General features: G+C 48.9%; 1 protein-coding gene across 1 annotated transcript in view; it reads right to left on the minus strand.

Annotated features, from left to right (window-relative positions):
- RAPGEF1 (Rap guanine nucleotide exchange factor 1) overlaps positions 1–19,735 on the minus strand; it is an 89,763-nt gene that overhangs the window by 48,416 nt on the left and 21,612 nt on the right. The window contains exons 2-5 of the mRNA XM_034664725.1: positions 19,249–19,388; positions 18,593–18,706; positions 13,790–13,968; positions 8,602–8,758 (exon numbers count right to left, since the gene is read on the minus strand). Of these exons, the coding sequence (XP_034520616.1) occupies positions 8,602–8,758; positions 13,790–13,968; positions 18,593–18,706; positions 19,249–19,388 (590 nt within the window). The remainder of the gene's footprint in view (positions 1–8,601; positions 8,759–13,789; positions 13,969–18,592; positions 18,707–19,248; positions 19,389–19,735) is intronic.

A 19,735-nucleotide genomic window follows, 5' to 3' on the forward strand; every position in this document is an offset into this window, starting at 1 on the left:
GAAGGCTGGCAAAGGCAGCACCAGACTGTGTCCACAGCCGGCGACTGTAGCCAGATAGTTATCAGGTCACTGAAAAGCAGTTTTCAAAAGCCAAACGGTATTTGGAAAGGTTATCTTTCTAAGTGCATCATACTTATTTTGGTGCTCATTTTATCCACACTGATAACGATCATAGGGATGTTTCCATCTTAAATGACCTTCAGCAAGTCCAGTATGAGCTGTGGTGCTCAAGTAAGAGACACAGCCCCATCTGTTCCCGTCTTCTCCTTGGCACTGAGACAGAGCTCCTGCCTGGCAGAGAAGACACGGGCCGCACAAGAAAGGGCTCCTCACGAGATGTGCCCACGGGCACCACTCACATCTAAGACTCACTGCCATGCTGCCCCCGCCACAAGGACACCACACTGTGGCCGATGCCCTCCAGGTTCCCACACACTATAATGGAAAAGTGCACCATTCTACAACCAAGGGCCTGCCATGCCGGCCCCCGCCCCATCCCAACCCCTTACTGTGTGCCCTCTGGCACTCTGGCCCTGCGAGAATTCTGGGTTCAGGCCATGACACGGCCGCTCTACCGATGAGCTTGCTCTACGACCAGTCCTTCCTAAGTATGCTGAGTGTGGCCACCAGTGGGGACATCCCTGTACTGAAGCAGCAGAATGAAATCACGGGGTGTCCAGCTTTTTTATGGCGACACAAAGGGACCTTCCCACCCACATCCGAAGTGTGAGGCGCGTGAGGCAGCAACAGAACAGAGGAAGCGTCCCTCTCCTGTGCAGTCGAGAGCGGTAGTGCTCCGCGGGCAAGGCGCACCAGCGGGCTGCGTGGTAAGGGACTCCTGAAGTCAGCTCTCGGGGGCTCCGTCCAGCCACGAGGCACTGGCTGGCATTCCTCGAACGGTCTAAAGACAGGGCAGCCAGAGACCTCGAATTCAGTGTGGGAGGAAAAAAATTAAGATACGGGTTTGAGGAGGTTAAGTGAAAACCTTGGTGGTCCTGAATGTGAGTTGGAAGCACCAGTAAAAACTCCAGATGTGTTTTGTCTTAGAGAAACTAATCATGTGACCAAGTCGTAGCAAGGAGAATGGCGGCCTTCAGTGCGGTCTCTACATACCGTTTCCCAGCAAAGGGAACCAGGGCTCGTTCGAGGAATGGCTGATTCCAGTTCCGTGGTAAGAAATGGACAAGATGACTTATAACTCAATAATAAAAAGACAACCCAGCTAAAAACTGACCAAAGGATTTGAACAGACATTTCTCCATAGAGAGAGATAAATGGCCAATAAGCACAGGAAAAGAGACTCAGCATCCTTAGCCCCGGGGAAGCACAGATCAACACCACCGTGGGATCCCACTTCATGCCCACCAAGACGGTCGCATCAAAGAGACCGGTGGGAACCACGAGGATGTGGAGAAGCTGGAGCGGCTGGACCCCGCAGACGCTGCTGAGGGGGGAGGTAAGATGATGCCGCTGCTGGAGAAAGCACAAGATCAAACGTAGAGTTAGTGTGTGACCTGGCAACTGCGCTCCTAGGTATACAACCAAGAGAAAGGAAGAGATCCGTCCCCATAAACACGTGTACAGGAGTGCTCACGGCAGCATTACTCCTAACTGCCAAAAGGCAGAAACAACTCAGACATCCAGATGTCCACGAATAAACAATACGTGGTATATCCACACGATGGAATATTATTTGGCAATAAAAAGAACACATGCTCTAACATGGGTGAGTTTGGAAACCATTACACTGACAGGAGCTGGTCCCACAAGGCCACAAAGGATACAATTCCATTTATATGAAATGTCCAGAACAGGCAACTCTACAGAGTGAGAAAGCAGACCAGGGGCTGTGTAAGACTGGGGGGATGGAAACAGAGGAGGGAGGGTATGCGGAGAACATAAAGGACATGAGGTTACTTCCTGAGGTGATGAAAGTGTTCTAAAATTGATTATGGTGATGGTTGTACAATTTGTGACTATCCTAAAAAAAAATCACTATATTGTACACTGTGAGAGAAATCCACTGTATGGCAATTAGAACTCAATAAAACGTTTCCCACCACCGTCACCACCACGCCCAAATAAAATGAGTATCAGAGGAGCCTGGAATATCTTTTTGGTTTTTTTTTAAGATTTTATTTATTTATTTGACAGAGATAGAGACAGCCAGCGAGAGAGGGAACACAAGCAGGGGGAGTGGGAGAGGAAGAAGCAGGCTCATAGCGGAGGAGCCTGATGTGGGGCTCGATCCCATAACGCCGGGATCACACCCTGAGCTGAAGGCAGACGCTTAACCGCTGTGCCACCCAGGCGCCCCTGGAATATCTTTTCATACCAAAAGGTAAGAAAACTATCATGGACCTCTAGGGTCATGTCACAGGGGACTCAGGAAACAGCCTGAAGATGTCCTCAGTGGCCCAAGATGGGGCCTGGGCACCAGGAAGAGTGAAAACGCAGTGGACCGGAGTGTGGCCGGCACGGTCACAGCCATGAGTTCAAAATCATATCTGAAAAAGCTCAGTTCACTGGTCATGTTAAAGGATGCTAGGAAACACTATTTCGATAACTGGTAAATAAGGGAAGGACCAAAGCACTGATCCTGCCTTGACACGGGAAATCTGCCATTTAAGTGTATCCCAGCAGAGTCATGATGAAAGAAAGGCACAAAGAACGTCATCATTTGGCAACCCCTAATCAATTAATGGATCTAGGCAATAATCATCAACGGCTACTAACATCAAAAAAGGGAAAGATACCTCTCGATGGAGGTGCGGGGCGGCACCTAGGAAGCACTCAAAATACGAAAACCCGAATCTCACTCAGCCTCTAATTTTACAGGAAATTCCAGGGACAGAGGAACGTGCTAAATAACATGGCACAGATGTCATCAGCACAGTCCAGAATGTGGGAGACTTTCAGCAGCAGTAACCAAACCCTTCTAAAAAAAACAATTAAGTTGCAAGGACAAAAACACAGAGAAAAGGGATCTTCAGACACATATTAATGAACTAGTAAGTGTATGAGCTTTATTCTTTTTAAGATTTTATTTATTTATTTGAGAGAGAGAGATGGGAGAGCGCAGAGGCAGAGCCCGCTCCCCACTGAGTAGAGAGCCTGATATGGGACTGGATCCCAGGACCCTGAGATCATGACCAGAGCCCAAGGCAGACGCTTACCCAGCTGAGCCACTCAGATGCCCTGAGTGTATGAGCTCTATTATGTAGAAAACTACACCCTGCGTGCAGGCCAGGTCCAGCCCAGGGCTTGCTTTCTGTGAGGCCCTCAAGGTAAGAATGCTTTGTTAAGGGGGTGCCTGGGTGGCTCACGGTTAAGGGTCCGGCTCTTGATTTCGGCTCAGGTCCTGGATCAAGGTGGTCCCCCACTTTGCAGGCTCCGTACTCAGCAGGGAGTGTGCTTCCGGCCCTCTCCCTATGCCCCTCCCCCACCTCATTCTCTACTCTCTCTCTTTCTCTCAAATAAATAAAATCTTTTTAAAAATCAAAATAATTAAACAACAAAGAATACGAAAGAGAGACCAATAGGCAGCAGCAATCACACGTAGCCCGAGAGGCTTCAATATTTACTCCCTGGCCCCTCACAGAAAAAGCCTGCCTTGTCCTAGAGCTATGCACTAAGGCATTTACAGACAGAAGGACAGACATCTGGGATTTGCAGGACAGGCATCAGAGGTACGGAAGAAGACTGGCCGTGAGCCGACAACTGTGGAAGCCACGCGACAGGGCTTCACTGTACTGTTTTTTTCTTTGTAAATGTTTGAAGCTTTTCATCAAAAAATGTAAAATAGGCTGAATGAGGAATAAAAGAGACGGCTTATTTGAGATGTTAGTGTGGCAGAGACAGCTAGTTGCCCCACGCTACCTGTCCTTCCTTATTAATAGAATTTCAGCTGGGTACGTGACCAAATTCTGGTCAATATAATGTGACTGAGTTCTGTGAGGCCTTGAGGAAGCATCCTTAAATGGAGAGGGCACACCCTCTTACTCTCTCTTCCTCCTCGCTGGCTGGAATGTAGTCATGATGGATGGAGACTGAGCAGTCATTCTGGACCACGAGGTGGAATCCATGTGCTAAGGATGGCAGGAATGCAAGAGGGGTGAAGACCACATCCCTGACCATTGTATGAAAATGTCATTAGCCTCAGACTGCCTATCAGACTGTGAACTTCTTATCCACGAAGGAGAAATAAAGTTTTATCTTTTAAAAACCAGTATTATTTTGGATTTTCTTGTAGTCAAACCTAATCCTAACTGATACGGTCAGAAAAATATTTTTCAAAATATTCCTGTTGAAAGTGAAAACTGATAAAGGGAAACCTCACTAAAGTGGAGCTGGTTGGCTGAAAGGGAAGCCACACCACTGCCGTCAATTCCAGGAAGAATCATCAGTTAGAGACCCCGGCAGAGGCATCCACAACAGGAGGGAATCATGACTACAGACCCAACAGGGAAGGACGGATGCTGCTTCTCCCGGGAGAAATCCACTACCCAGCAACTCAGCCAGTGAGAAACTGCCCTCGCCCTAAACTCCTGCTTTTCTCCAGTGGTCTTTGGTTCAGGACAGCCCTTCCCAACGTCCTCTTCCTTCTCCATAAAGCCATGCTCCTCTCCTTTCTTTGTTGGACTTGCCTGTGGTTTTGCTGTAGCTTGCATGTCCCACATTGCAATTCTCTGCTATTCCCAACTAAGCCTGTTTGTGCTGGTAAAATAATGGATTGTTTTATTTTTTAGGTTAACATATATGAAGGGAGTCTGGCATGGTACACAAGCCCAATTCTGGGTGGTGATGGTTAAATGACAGAACTGCAGGTATTCCACATTTTCCTCTAAGGCTGTCAGCGTGAGACGGTTTAGTGTAAATGGTGGGGAGGGAGGAGCTGGAGGCCAGGGGAAGAGGCTCTAGGTCTGAGAATTGACATCCCTGGAAGGTCTGCAAAGAGGGCAAAGTGGAGCCCGAGGAGGTGGGTAAGAGACTGCGTGACTGAGATAAGAAGAGAAGCTGACATTTAGATGGCAAATGTAAGGAGAGCTGGGGTGCTGCTTGCAGCACCCACTGGAGCCTGAGGCGTCTGGCTCCCAACAGCCAGGTGCTAGGGAAAGTTAGAGCCTTCACGTTCCTTCCCTGGGGAGTCACCATCCTCTCTGAGCCTCCGGGCCCATGAGCAGAGCACCTGCCTGGAGCAGATCAGATAATAACAGGTCTGTCTTTTTTTTTTTTTTTAAAGATTTTTTATTTATTTGACAGAGAGAGAGACAGCCAGCTAGAGAGGGAACACAAGCAGGGGGAGTGGGAGAGGAAGAAGCAGGCTCATAGCGGAAGACTGATGTGGGGCTTGATCCCACAACGCCGGGATCACGCCCTGAGCCGAAGGCAGGCGCTTAACCGCTGTGCCACCCAGGCGCCCCATAACAGGTCTGTCTTTTGACGTGAGATGCGTGGAGAAGAGCCAAGACCACTGTCAAGAACTGGTAGACATGGGTATGAACATCTCTACGGTTAATAGTACTTAACCACAGTTTACTGGGCACCTAGCACTTACCAGGTACTTTATATATATTATCTTACTTAATCTTTCTTCAGTTCTTCAGGGTAAATATTTTAAAACCTACGTGAAATTCACAGAAGTAACTTGCCCCAGGTTACAGAGCTAACAAGGGACATTTATGCAGGGCTTTAAATAATAAATGGTACTAAACAAAGTAATCCTGTTTTAAAACACTTCTTCAACCTTTCAAAAAAAAGAATCCCATTTACCAACTGAATGAGTTACTTGAAAGACGGTGACTCAGTTTAAAGGAACGTGCCAACACTTCTCCTACAAGTGGGATGACGACATCCTCACAAATCTATTTTATTTCTGCACAGCCCTATCCCTCCCAGCCAGCTGAGGCTCGCACAGCACCAAGACACGGGCTTATAAGGTGTGCTCAGCCGGATGGGGACCCTGGGAGAGAAGCTGGAGGCCAGCTGGCGTGGAGGCAGGAACACAGTCGGCCCCTTACACAGAAGGGTGTCGGGGAGAGCGCAGGGCCTGGGGTCCAGCAGGCCCGGGTGCAAAGCACGACCTTGCCACTGCCGACTGTCTGCCGGAGACTGTTCCCACACCTGTGAAGGGGCAATCACGCCCACCTTCAGAGTTGCTATGAGCATGAGGAGGGAAAAAATGTCAGCTATTGTTACTATGAGGCCCCAGTAACACATGCCAACAGCACAGTGTCTGGACTGTCCCAGCTGCTGAAAGCTTCTAGGACGAGGCCAACTCCTGCACGCCCCTCTGGCATTGGCCTGTGTCTCCCGGAGGGAAGAGTCTCTGACCACCCTGAAAAAGGAAGGTCATCCAAATAGCCAAGTAAGGCCACGTTTCTTTTATAACACTCGTCCCAGTTATAATTACAGATTACAAGCTCTGTTATCCTTTTCCCTCTTTTGATTATAAGCTGCATCGGGTCCAGGACTGTACCAGCTTTATCGCTATATTCCCAAAGCCACCACACTGCCCGGGGCACGGGCAGCTCTCGAGAAATGCTTCCCTAGTAAAGGAGACGGAACTGAACTCCCAGAGCTCATCACCTGGAGAGTCTTCGCTCTGGGTAAAGTATTTTCAAAACAAGTGAGGAAGAGTTACTTATTTCCAGACACGGATGGGTCCGTGATCTGTCACTTTCTCTCCCTCTCTTTCACTGGTCAGTTTGAAAGATCAGAGAACTGCTCCTTTTAGGCATGTCTTTCAGTCAACACTGTGGTGCTTTAAGGATTCCATAATGGAAACGGACTTGGGAACGTGACAAATCTCTATGCACAGAAACTCCATCTCGCCCATTTTGGGCATCCTAACTTGTTTCGAACATCTCATTATAATCTGGCAGAAGGAAACCTGAACAATGTCACCTGCAGAACAACAATTTTCAATAACAGCATTTCCAGAAGGCTGGACAGGAAGAGCGGGGGCGGGGCGTGGTGAGCCAGAATCCTACAGACTCCGCTGATAAAGTGCGGACTCAGGGCACGTCTCCTTCTGCCCTGCCGACCTCAAAGAGCTGCAGGCAAGATCGAATGGGATAATGCACTCCAAAACCCGGACAGCGACAAAGGTCTTGCACAACCACCACTCTGGCTGTTATATCCTTAAGTCTCACTGGCCGAAACAGACGACGTTATTAGGACCTAATAAACTTTGGGGAATGAAGAGAACCTGGAGCCATCAGAGGAGAGTTGGTGCCACCCAGCCAAGCCTCCCTCTAAGTGACCTCCACGGTGCCCCCAGCAGACGCGGCGGCTACTTACCTGGCGCTGGAGGCAGGGGGCCACCAAGACTTCCCCAAAGGACACAGTTCATTCTGGAGCAATTCATACCATTAAGCAATGCCTTCTTAGCTTTCCCTCTGTAGTTTTTTTACCATGTGGGGGTCCTTATTCTACTCTCCAGAACTTCCGGGGGATGTCAATCCAAGGAGGCAGCTTTAGGAATCTGACAGCGTGGTTGAGTAGAGAAGGAATTTTGTAAAGTACCTCAGCTACAGTTTTGGACTGAAGGGTACAGAAAGGAGGATGACACAGCTGGGGTTTTTTCTTGTATTTTTAATTCCCCCAAGCCAAGAGATTAGTTTCTAAAGCATACACCTAGCACCACAAAATTAGTAAAAAAAAAAAAAACAAACAAAACAGCAGCAAAAGTCTGAGTGCTTAGTATGTGCCAGGCAGTGTTCTAACAACCCTAGGGTATATGGCCCTATTATTACACCCAATTTATGGATGAGTTAATTAAGGTACAGAGTCTTTGAGTATATTGCTCAAGTTCACAGATTAGTAAGTAGTGAACTTGGGATTCAAACCCAGCTAGGCCCCAGACTAGCCCTCTTTCCACTACATAATATAGCCTCACAAAATAACAGGATCTCTACTTGCCCACTGCTCACAGCCCTAATCTTGACCCAAAGGCCCTCACCCACTTCATGCTTACACTCTGCCTTGTTCCTCACCCACTAGGACTTAATGTCTCTAAATCAGAGTTTGTCCCACGGACCCCAATTCCAGACCCTCTATGGCCTTCGCCTCCTACCTTAGCTATGGTTCACAATTTCCCATCATGCAGTTTCCGACTTCCCTGGCTAGTAAAGTCACAGACTGCGTCAAGGATTTCAAATCCAGACAGTTTCACTTCTTACTCATCTCAATCCTGCTTTTCTACCAAGAATCCCAGAAGTTCTTAGAACATGAAAAGGTAGCAGTTGACTTGCTGAGAATTTTGCTAAAAGTCAGTGCAAAAACAATTTCCTCTGCATTGTGTCTGGCCGGCAAGCACGCACAGCCAGAGCTGTAATACAAAGACTCACTGAAGGTTTACTACATGCTCAATAAAGGCTGAAAGCTTCTGGAAGCTTTTCCAGCTATGGAGACGAGCACTCCAAAGGCTTCTATTGCTGTGAGAGCCATTTGTGCCAGAGAGAAGTAAATGGCTGTGGGACAGAACAGCACACGCACACCAGAGACACTGGAAGACATTCGTTCTAATGTGTTCCGTTTGGGAACAAGGTCTTGTGTGACAGATGCCCAGCACAGAGGCTGCCGGCGCCCGTGTCTTACCTTCACTCCGTCCAGCACAGCCTTGATGACTCCCTTCACGGTTGTCACTGTCTCTTTATCTTCTGAGTTCACACCTTCTAGCATCACTTGGTCAGACCAACGGATGAGGTTGGCGAGACTTTGGTACACTCGGCTATAGCAGGAGGAGAGGGCTGAGCTGGGGGGAAGAGAAAAGTTTGTGAAGAAAGTTAAACATCTGGGGCGCCTGGGTGGCTCAAGTCGTTATGCGTCTGCCTTTGGCTCAGGGCGTGATCCCAGGGTGCTGGGATCGAGCCCCGCATCGGGCTCCCTACTCTGCTGGGAGCCTGCTTTTTCCTCTCCCACTCCCCCTGCTTGTGTTCCCTCTCTCGCTGGCTGTCTCTCTCTCTGTCAAATAAATAAATAAAATCTCTAAAAAAAAAAAATAAAGTTAAACATCTAAAGCGTGACCATCACTTGAAGTGACTGTTTAACACAGAACCAGTTTCTTGGTGAGGAGGGCATGTTTCTCCATCTTTCTGTAAGAGCCACCCTCCTTTTTTGATAATGCACTCCCCCCCACACCCGAACCTATGCCCTTACACCCAACAAATGCTGTATGGAGCTTTACACTCTAGTCTGTTATAAATTTTTTTTTCATTTCCCAAAATTCCATCACAATAGTTTATATACTTCTGCAAACTTCACACCCCCTGCGAGATTCTGGCCTCTGTCAAGCAGTGCCCCATCTTCCCCTCCTCCTCGCTGCGAATCATCGGTCACAGCACTGCACACTTCTTGTTTTCAATCAGACTGACATGTTAAATGTGTCACAAGGAGCCAACAGGTGTGCAGAGTTTTAGCAGGCAGGATCCTTTACTGAAACAGTGTCTAAACACGAGCTCCAACAGATCTGGAACTCACTAGAATTCCTTCTAACACGGGCTCAGCTTCCTCATCCTCTGCACTGTCTTCATGGCAGACACGCCAGAGCAGCGCAGTGCACTAATGAAGAACGTTTCAGGACGACAGATGAGAGGCGAGGAGGCCTGTGGTGGGGGTGGTACTGACTGCACACCGTGATGCCCCCATATGCAGAGCAGAAGGCCCGGAGACTTCTGGACGCCTCAGTGATTGGGGAGGGGAGGCCCAAATGTAGACTTTTTAGATCTCCTACACATTTTTAAGTAACTAGAGATAATTTCCTCTAGAAATTATGGAAAGGATTATTTTTCCATTTTAAATATTATGTATTATNGATAATTTCCTCTAGAAATTATGGAAAGGATTATTTTTCCATTTTAAATATTATGTATTATAAGAGAGGAAGAGCAAAAACATGGAAAATTTGGGGGATGCCCCTTCCTCCACTCAAAAAAAAAAGGGGGGGGACAAAAGGAATGAGACAGACGTTTAGGAGTCAAAGATAGAATTTTGAGAAAAAGATGTAATATTGTAAGATATGATTAAAATAGGTTCTAAAAGGGTACCCAGGGGGCTCAGTCAGTTAAGCGTCTGCCTTCAGCTCAGGTCATGATCCCAGGGTCCTGGGATTGAGCCCTGCATCGGGCTCCTTGCTCAGTTGGGAAGCCTGCCCCTCTCTCGNTCCTTGCTCAGTTGGGAAGCCTGCTTCTCCCTCTCTCCCCTGCCCACCCCACCCCACCTTGTGCTTGCGCGTTCTCTCAAATAAATAAAATCTTAAAAAGAAAAAAAAAAAAGGTTCTAAAAACAAAGCTATTTAAAACAAAAACCTGAACCAAACAATGCTGTGGTGAGTTCTTCAAAATCAGGTAAGGAGGAAAAAACTTTTCCAGGACATCTACAATTTCCATCTAGCCAGTCATTCCGCTCTGTGCATGTTCCAACAGGAGACACAGAACAGTCAGAAAGAATGAAAGCCAACTCCTTGAGTCCCATTAGAAAGAGGAACAGTTTACCAAAGGGGCCCCGAGAGAGCCAGGGCTTGGCTGCCTCACAGAGTAACAGGAGTGACAAGTACTTGGTGTTGGACCCACTCTCTTGGGAAGGAGGGTCGAGGGAGGGAGACAAGAACTCAATCTTCTCTGGGGGCCACACAGGAGGCGGCGCCATCCTGGGGGGGGGGTGATACACACTGCTAGCACCCTCCCTACCTTCAGGCAGGGCCAGGTGAGGCCTCTGTGAACAAAGACTGCTGCCTTCTGCCAAAGCGCCTGTGGGGGATTCCACCAAAGCACCAATCACACTGTTGAACTACTGGCAGGGATTAGCCGAAAAGGAGGCGGGGAGACATTTTTCCGTAATACTTAATTTCTACCTGCGCCGAGTGGGAATGCTTCCCTGAAAGCACCTGATCAATCTGCCCACTGCGGCCTGCCCCTCACAGCATCAGCCTGGAAGCAGAATATTCCTATGTCAGGGGCTAAGACATTAAGAAAGNACTGCTGCCTTCTGCCAAAGCGCCTGTGGGGGATTCCACCAAAGCACCAATCACACTGTTGAACTACTGGCAGGGATTAGCCGAAAAGGAGGCGGGGAGACATTTTTCCGTAATACTTAATTTCTACCTGCGCCGAGTGGGAATGCTTCCCTGAAAGCACCTGATCAATCTGCCCACTGCAGCCTGCCCCTCACAGCATCAGCCTGGAAGCAGAATATTCCTATGTCAGGTGCTAAGACATTAAGAAAGGAAGGAGAGTCCTGGACTGTGGAAGTGTCCAGTGGACCAGTGGCTGGTCTGCTTCTGAAACGGAGCAAAGCCATCCACACTGAAGGCAAGCACGGCTCGTGGTCCCTAGCGTCTCTGGATGTTCCACAGCGTGGGAGAAGCCCCTCCGCACTGCTCACATTCAGCAGCCCAGCTGCATGTTCCGAGGCTGGTCTGCCATTGTCCCAGCACCCTAGGGGAGGGGGACCAAGGGCCTACCAGCTAGGACGCAAGCGACAGAGAAAGCTCCGAGCAGAAGACAGGAAAACACCTTCCCAGCTTATAAATTGCACTGGGAGGAATGAGAGGATGGAAGGAATCAAAGAGGAAACTTCCAGGAGGAGATATCAGGGCGACCAAGAAAAATATCATTTGGCTTTGCAAGAATTTCAGGAAGAAAAGTCGTGGACATGGTATTAGCCAAAGGACTACCAGAGGAAAGAGTCATTGCTCCTTACGGCCACATCCAAGCATTTGGTTCCCTCTAGGAAATTGTTCTAGACATTTTATAGCTAGTTTGTCAACTACAAACTAGCTATAAAACATCCCCACAGACAAAAAATGCCCCCAAACCACTGTGCTATCGCTTGACCCATTCCTCCAGTGTTGGTGCGTCCAGAAAGGAACTCCCCCGGCTCAGCTGCGGGCCAACACTCTGGGAGCAGCAGTCCCAGCAGCCACACGTGGTCAGCACTGTTTCCTGCTCTCCCTGAGAGGCACAGCGCCTGCAGCTGGCAGGGCACAGTGGCCAGCCCCGACTCCCCACTGCCCCTCGATCCATGCCCCAGAGCAGTCACACTCTCTGCTACACGACTGCCGTGTCTCCTCCCTTTTCGGGAGCACCCTGTGCCTTGGCCAGCCTCAGGCCCTTTGCTTTCCTGTTCCTCTGCCCCGTCCAATTCCTACCTTCCTTCAGGCCCCGCCCCAGCATCTCCTGCTCCGGGAAGTTTAATTGGACCATGGGGCGCTCCTCTAACTCTCCCTCCTTCAAATCCCAACAGAGCTTCCACTGGGTACTGTAAAATCAGTGCCTTACCACACGTGGGGAAGTTGATTTTTTTCCACTAGATTCTAACTCTTCTGTGGTAGGGACCATCTCAGGAGTAGAGGTGCAGGAGAACAGTGCATAAAAAGCCATCTACACATCTGACCCTAGCATCCTGTAAGGCCCATTCCCTCAAAGGAGGACAGCGCTAGGCCCTTCTACAAGCCGGGCACGGGGCTAACTATCACGGGGACACAGTCCTCGGTCTGGAGGCCAGCACACAAAGCACTCTGTGTGTTGCAATGAACAGGGCACGACGGGACCCTCAGTATTCTCCTCTGGGACAGCAGCACGGCCTGGAGAAGCGAAGGCAGTAGCAGGACACAGCCATACCACTGTTTTATCCTCCGCCACCAACTGGCCCAAAGAGCACAGTCTGGGGGCGCCTGGGTGGCACAGCGGTTTAGCATCTGCCTTCGGCTCAGGGCGTGATCTCAGCGTTGTCGGATCGAGCCCCACATCAGGCTCCTCCGCTATGAGCCTGCTTCTTCCTCTCCCACTCCCCCTGCTTGTGTTCCCTCTCTCGCTGGCTGTCTCCCTCTCTGTCAAATAAATAAATAAAAATCTTTTAAAAAAAAAAAAAAAGAGCACAGTCTGCAGGGGTCAGCGGAGAGTCCAGGGCGGAAGCCCCAGGCAGGGCGCTTCTTGGCAATAAAGACGCAGTTCGCACTGTCTCCCAGAAGACGAAAGCTATGCACTTCACTGCCAAGTTCTGAAAGCGGTTCATAAAAGCTCAGTCTCACGGGGCTGTATGAACATTAAACCATCTCAAGGAACTGAAAACAGAGATGTGTTTATCCTGAGCAGGTATCAGAAAAGAAACACAAAGCCAGCAGGCACCTGACAGCCTCTCAAAGAAAAAGCCCCTGCTAGGCTCTCACTTCAGATTACATTTAATATTCCTTTCCTTTCTTTACTTAACAATAGAGATGGCGGCAAGCTGCTCCCAACTTTAAGGGGAAAATGCACTCTAGCAATAGAAGCGATCCTCCACAAAAGCTCCCTGGGACGAAGGTGGACTCTATCCAGCATACCTGGCTTCCAGCGATTCCAGGCGCTGTCTGGGAGATCCTGGTTTGACACAGTTAAATGTCTCATGAATCCATGCCCTAATGTGATTCTTCTCTATCACCTTTGGCCTAATAAGCTAAGCAGTCAAGGTCTCTACCAGGCTAGATGTTAAAAAAATTTAATGCTGCAATATACCCAAGGAAGGGTACTAGATACGAGTCCAAATCTCAAAGTGACTACTGCCAATGACCTAAGGCAAAGAAACCACAGACTTACCCTGTGGCTACATCCCTAGCAAGGGAGAGATCTCCCTCAGGGTCAAGGCCTCATGAGCAACATCAACCTCAACCTTGGGAGAGCATCAAGTCATAATGGTGGAGGGGAGAGTGTTGGGAGGGAAAAGAGCCCCAAGTCTGAAGTGCCCCCAAACCAAGATGCCCATAGGCCTCCCTTCCTCTGACACAGCCAAGGACTTCAGGGCAACTCACCTGTGTTGAATTCGAGGATCACTCTGCACCAGGGGTAAGATGGCCTCCAGCACCTTGCTGGCTGACCCTGGAAGCATCTCCAGTACCTTCTTATCAATAGCCATTTTGTCCACAATGGTCTTAAAGTAGCGCAAGGCACTAACAACTTCTTTCTCTTTCTCTTCCAGCCAGCTCAGGTTCTGAAAGGAAATGTTAAGCATAAGGAGGGAGGAGAGAGATTAACGGGAGCTATTTTGAAAAAAATAAAGTACGATTTCCTATAAACTAGCTTGAGATTGATACAAACAGAAAAGGCTTCTTGCCGCAGAAACCAAGCCGAATCTAAGGACTGCAATCAGGATAGAGAGGCTGGGCTTGAAGGAAGGAAAAGGGAGCTTAGACCAAGAAAGTGCACTGAGATACTCCTGAATTCCTTTCCTCGTACAGACTGATGTGGCCTGAGGTCTCGAAAATCGCTTCTCCCCTTCTACCACACTGAGGTATCATCGCTCATCTCATTATGTGTAGGGAGGACTAATTTGCTGACAGCTGTAGGAAGCTTAGAGAACCAACAGTTAGGTCTCATCATGGTGCATATCTATCCAGTAAATGAAGAGATCCCAGGCCTTTCAAAGATCTGAGGGACTGCGTAAGAGGGGCAGAGGCATCTGTGTTCAAAACGCATTTTCCCAGGACCCCTCACTAGAGTCCCACATTCAACCCAAAGATCCAGGCCCTTCCGAATGAAATGACATGGCTCTCTCAAAGGGTTTGGAAATCCCAGGGTTAGAAGGGGCGATGCCTTGGGGTGAAAAGGCAAAGAAGCCGGAGCAGGTGGCAATGATTCAATCACTACTCGTGCAGCAAATGTGAACAGCGTTCACAGTCCCTCTGCTCCTGAAGGAAGCTCAGCTAGGAGGAAAATAACATACAGAGCCCTACACTTACCACCATTCAAATTCTCATGCCCAAATCTTTTCTCTGTGACTGCAGGATACCTCGAATCCACAGTCAGTGGGCTCACACACCCCTTGGTTCCTTTCCCCAGCCTCCCTCTCTATTGGCCCTCATGTCAGCGACCCAGGTCCCAGCTGGCTGGCAGGGAAGGGAGATCCAGGACGATCTATAAAACGGATACCCTGCCCAAGGAAAACTGATTACATGTACAGTGCAAATTATGATTGCTGTATATGAGGAAAACAGCCACCTGTGGCCTCTTTGGGGTCCAGCGAATACATAAATAAAAGCAACCAAGGGCAAGAAGAACATTCTAGAGAAAGCTGATTTAAACAATAATCTATAAATTGATAAATAAATGGTATATAATAAGAAGTGATTATGATTCTGAATACTAGCTCTTTTCTTCTTAAGCAACGGGGAATGTCAGTTTAAATTTATTTAAATTGCCATGTTGAACGCGTGGGAATATCAGAAGTCAAATATACAAATGGGATCAAGAAGTAAATAGTTTCTTTGGTCAGGGAACTTCCAAAGACCTGATTCACTTTCTCTCAATGGGGTACTTCCCCAAAGGTGGTCTGTAGACCCCAAAGATGAAGTTCTCTAAGGTGGGAGCACCCCTTCCCTACTCCCATCACTGGCTGCTTTACCCTAACCTTTTTTCTTTTTCTTTTTTTTTTTTTTTACGACTGGACACATTTATTTACTGTCTGTTTCCAAGAGGCCAGGCTCTTGTTTCCCACCTCATGGACAAGAACTTTCTGCTCTGCCATCAACCTGCTGGGGCCAGGAAGAACATGACTATGAAGGAATTATACCCAGACATCAGTGTGACTGAAACCCTGGCTGGCCAGTCTGGCTAGAGGACCCTGACCACAGCCCTGCCATCTCAGCACATCAGGACATGTCTGGAGCCAGGGATGATGAAAGATAGGGAGGAAGCAGGAAACATTGTAAGAAAATGTGTCATCAGGTCTGCTGGGGAGAAAGAGGCTGACCTGGAGATGGGGGGCACCCAAAAGGGGCAGGAGGTACTTCTGAGCACAAGAATCTTTCTGTCATTTGCAGAGAGATCAAATGAGCCACTGAAGAACCAGGCTGCGCTGGGCTCCTACGGAAGGAGCCGACAACTTAGCAGCGTCAGGTTTCATCCACTAACCCTCCAGCAAACTGCACTCCCAGAATCAATGGCCTCAAAGCACTGTCTGTTCATAGCCCCTCTGCTCCTTAACCGCTTTGGCTGTTCGACTCTGGGGTCTTGCAAATGCAGCCAGAAGAGTTTACAGTGAGACACCCAGATGGAACACGTGCTAGAACTGGGAACCCAAAGCCTTGGCTCTGCTCAAGTTGCCCGGCTGCACCAGGGCGGCCCCTCCCGCCGTGGGGGATGATGCCAGCATCCATCCACAAACCTGGAAACACCCTGAGGGTCGTGGTGCCGGGGGAGGGCCTACACCCGAAGCCACTGCTGGGCTTGGGGACCACTGGCTTCAGCCTCCTCATCTGCAAAACAGGGACGCCAATACCTAACCTGGGTAATTTAAAGAGCCTGATGTGGGGAAATGAATGAGAAAGCACATGGAAGTAGTTCATAAAATAAAACCAGATTTTGATTGAGAAAACTTGGGCCAGAGCCCAAACTCCATATGTGAGGAATGATAAAAGCTCTTGCATGCAGTTATGGAAAGGAGTAAACCTACGACAGGGCCTGGGCAAACAGAGACCGTCCGGAAGCTGTAGAAGAATCCGAGTCTGCCCTATCTACTGAGCTGCAACGTCCCCGTATTAAACAGGGAATGCTGGGACGCCTGGCTGGCATGGGCAGAAGAGCACGCGGCTTGTGATCTCGGGGTCATGAGTTCAAGCCCCACGCTGGGTGTGGAACCTACATATATACATATATACACACACACACAAACATCACGCATATAAACCGGGATTAAAATGAGAACATATACGGAAATATTCTCTAAGAGGTAAGAGAGCTCGTAAGTAATCAATAATGATGGCAGCACATGACAGACGTATTTTCAGATTTCTCCGACAGCGTCTTCTAAGTTCACACGTGTGGCCTGCCGGCTTTTACTCAACGAGAGGTTCCTACTCACATGGTCTCGGGCAGCTGACCTGGGGCAGAGCAGAGTCATTCAACCCTTCTTAAAGGGTGACAACCATACACCGGAGTAATATTCTTCCCCTGGGTAAAGATGGTACCTGCAGCCCCCTGCGACCCAACGGGCCCTCAGCTGCGGCACTACTGACATCTTGGGGTGGAAAATTCTCTGCTGCAGGGAGGGCTGTCCTGCATGGGGTGTTCATCAGCATCGCTGGCTTCTCCCCACCAGACCCAGGAGCACCTGCTTCACCTTCCTAGTGGTGACAACCAAAAATGTCTCCAGACGCTGCCAATGTCCCCTGGAATGTGCAGGAACCCACACTGAGTGAAGGACACTTTCACACTGAATGTCCCCCCACGACCTCTCTTGGAGTGATGAAGAAAGGGGGAAAAGTTCCAAGAACTGCGTGGCCGAAGCAGTCTCTTATCAGAGCTAAACAGCAGAACACGGTTGCTCTAAGTCGTTCTACTCTGGGCTGCCTGCGCTACACTACACGGCCGCGGACACCCTGCTCGGGGGGTTTGTTTTTAACCAAACTCAGCTCCAAGAGGTTGCTAAACAGGCTGAACCAGAAAAGAACTATGGTACACACACCACATCTTCTCCTTTCCGACTCCGCTGCAGTCTGCAATGTCATCAATCTGGCAAACACTGAACATATTAATCTTACTCCTTTTGCTAACAGATGAGGCAGGGAAAAGGGTTATTCAACAAAAGACTTTCTGGACTTCAAACTTTAATGTTCTCCACTTTTAACCAGAATTTTAGGATCTTCTGGTCAAAATAAAAACAAAAATATAGGTACACTGCAAAATTCAAGAACTGTGTGTTTATGTAACGGGGCAGTGTCTGCCGGTGGCGTTCAGTTGACAGCTGTGACAACAGTTCTACCGGCCACCATGCTTCGGACAATCACTGCCGCATCGGGATGTCTATAGGCTTCTCTTGACTTGATATTGCTAAGGTGAATTTTGTTTTTCTGTCTCGTTGTGTGAGAGTTACCATTTGGATTTGTGGGACATTCCAACCTAAGTTCTGGCTTTCATAAAGAGGAAACGTAGCATCCTGAGGGTTTTGACTTGGGTGTCAGATGGCCTGTGCTCAAGTCAGCTTCACTGCCTCTTCCTGCGTGACGGTGGCTAATGCTTCCTCCCTCTACAGCCTCAGTTTCCGCTTCTGCAAAGTAAGTTTCCACCTCCCAGGGCTGTTACGAATGTTCAGTAAGAGAGTAAGCGCAAAGCACTGCGCACGGGGCTAAGGAAAGTCTGGATATATGTCAGCACCAAAGGTGTCCCTGGTTCTGAGTGCTTGGTTCCCTGTGCTCTCCCCACAGAGGCCTGCTAGATGTCTAACACAGCACCTTTTACTGAAGACGTTCCTCCCTGTCCTAACTATTCAGATCATCTGAGCAACTCAAGGAAAGAAGAGCTGGTCTTGAGAGAGGAGACTCACCCACTGCCCCCAGCACCCGCTGGACCCAAGCAGCACACCCAAACCAACCTCAGGAAGGACCCCCAAGCTTTCATCATGGAATGCTGAGCTCTCTCCAAAGGCCACAGGGGCTTGGATAAACTCTTCATTTTACCCAAGGTCCCCTGGACTGTTTCCTGAACAGTGAAGCCCACAGTCGCCACCCAACTGAACACAAGGATATTGCACAGATTTTTCTTTCCATCCCCAAAACCACGGCCCAGGATTCTGCAGTAGAAGGCAAGGCAAACCCCATTGTTCTTAGCGTCACACTGACCTTCTGCCTCTGAGACCTGGAAGCCACAGCACTGGTGGACATAAACTCTACTGCCTGGTGCTCCAGATCCAAGGGGAGAGGGTAGCCCTCTGGTAGAAATCTGTCTGTTGCCTCCTGGAAGAGAGGAAACCTGGATTCCTACAGAGCTTGAAATGGCCGTTTGAAGCTGAAGGGAAGGGTTGGTAAACATCTACTGCTGTTTTGACACATCTGGCTTGACCGGCCCTGCAGAGGTTACTCGTGCTTGAGGACACCCTTGGCCGGGTTTCAAGGATTTGGCATGTCTCAGAGCATGGGCCCTAAAGCCAAATGAAGGATTCTGGATGTCACAAACCTCCCTCTAAGTGTGTGCGTGCCAGGGTAACACGGGGCTGTCTGGGGCAGGGAGGCAGCACTGTAGGGTGTGAACACGGTGCGCTGAGCTGTGTTACGTGCCCAGAGGATGACACATCTGGAAAAGGAGAACCACTCACCATCCTAAAGGCTCACATTTCACAAGGACACTGAAGGCCCCTGCCTGGAAACATGGAATGCTATGGAGTAGGTGTTCTGCACTGAAAGCTGAATCCCCAGGGAATGAACTTAAATGCAGCACAAACTCATACTGCTCGAAGGAGGCGAAGGCCAGGAGGAACACCTAGAGAGAGTCGGCTTACTTTGCTCACAGGCTTCTCCGCATTTTTCACAGACACCTCAGCTGGTTTTCCCTTCTTTGACGGCGTTCTCTTGATTTTGGGTGAGTGGAATTTGTCCTTCAGCTTCATGGTGAAGGAGGAGAGATGAGAACGCTGAGAGTCTGAAAACAAGGAGGGTACGAATGGTTAGAAGCAGGGTAGAAAGGAGCTGTGCTCTGCTGACCTTTTGTGGAAATGAGTATCGTCCCTAAACAAACTTCTTCCCTGGCTGTTTAGTTACAAAGGAAAGGAAAGACGGATCTATTGAAATACTTCTGCTTATATGTTTTAATTTCTGCAATTTCCATCTAAATTAGGTTGTTCAGAATTATGGAAGTCAAAGGCAGTCAAAATGGCTGTGGAAAAAGAATTCACAAATTATCCCCAGTGTCCTCTGCAGAGTCTGTATGATGAACTAACCGAAGTCTAAGGGAACTGGCTAAGAAGTAAGAACACCAAAGCAGAATCA

Source organism: Ailuropoda melanoleuca, chromosome 7, assembly GCF_002007445.2.
Source record: "Ailuropoda melanoleuca isolate Jingjing chromosome 7, ASM200744v2, whole genome shotgun sequence".
Classification (NCBI taxonomy): domain Eukaryota; kingdom Metazoa; phylum Chordata; class Mammalia; order Carnivora; family Ursidae; genus Ailuropoda; species Ailuropoda melanoleuca.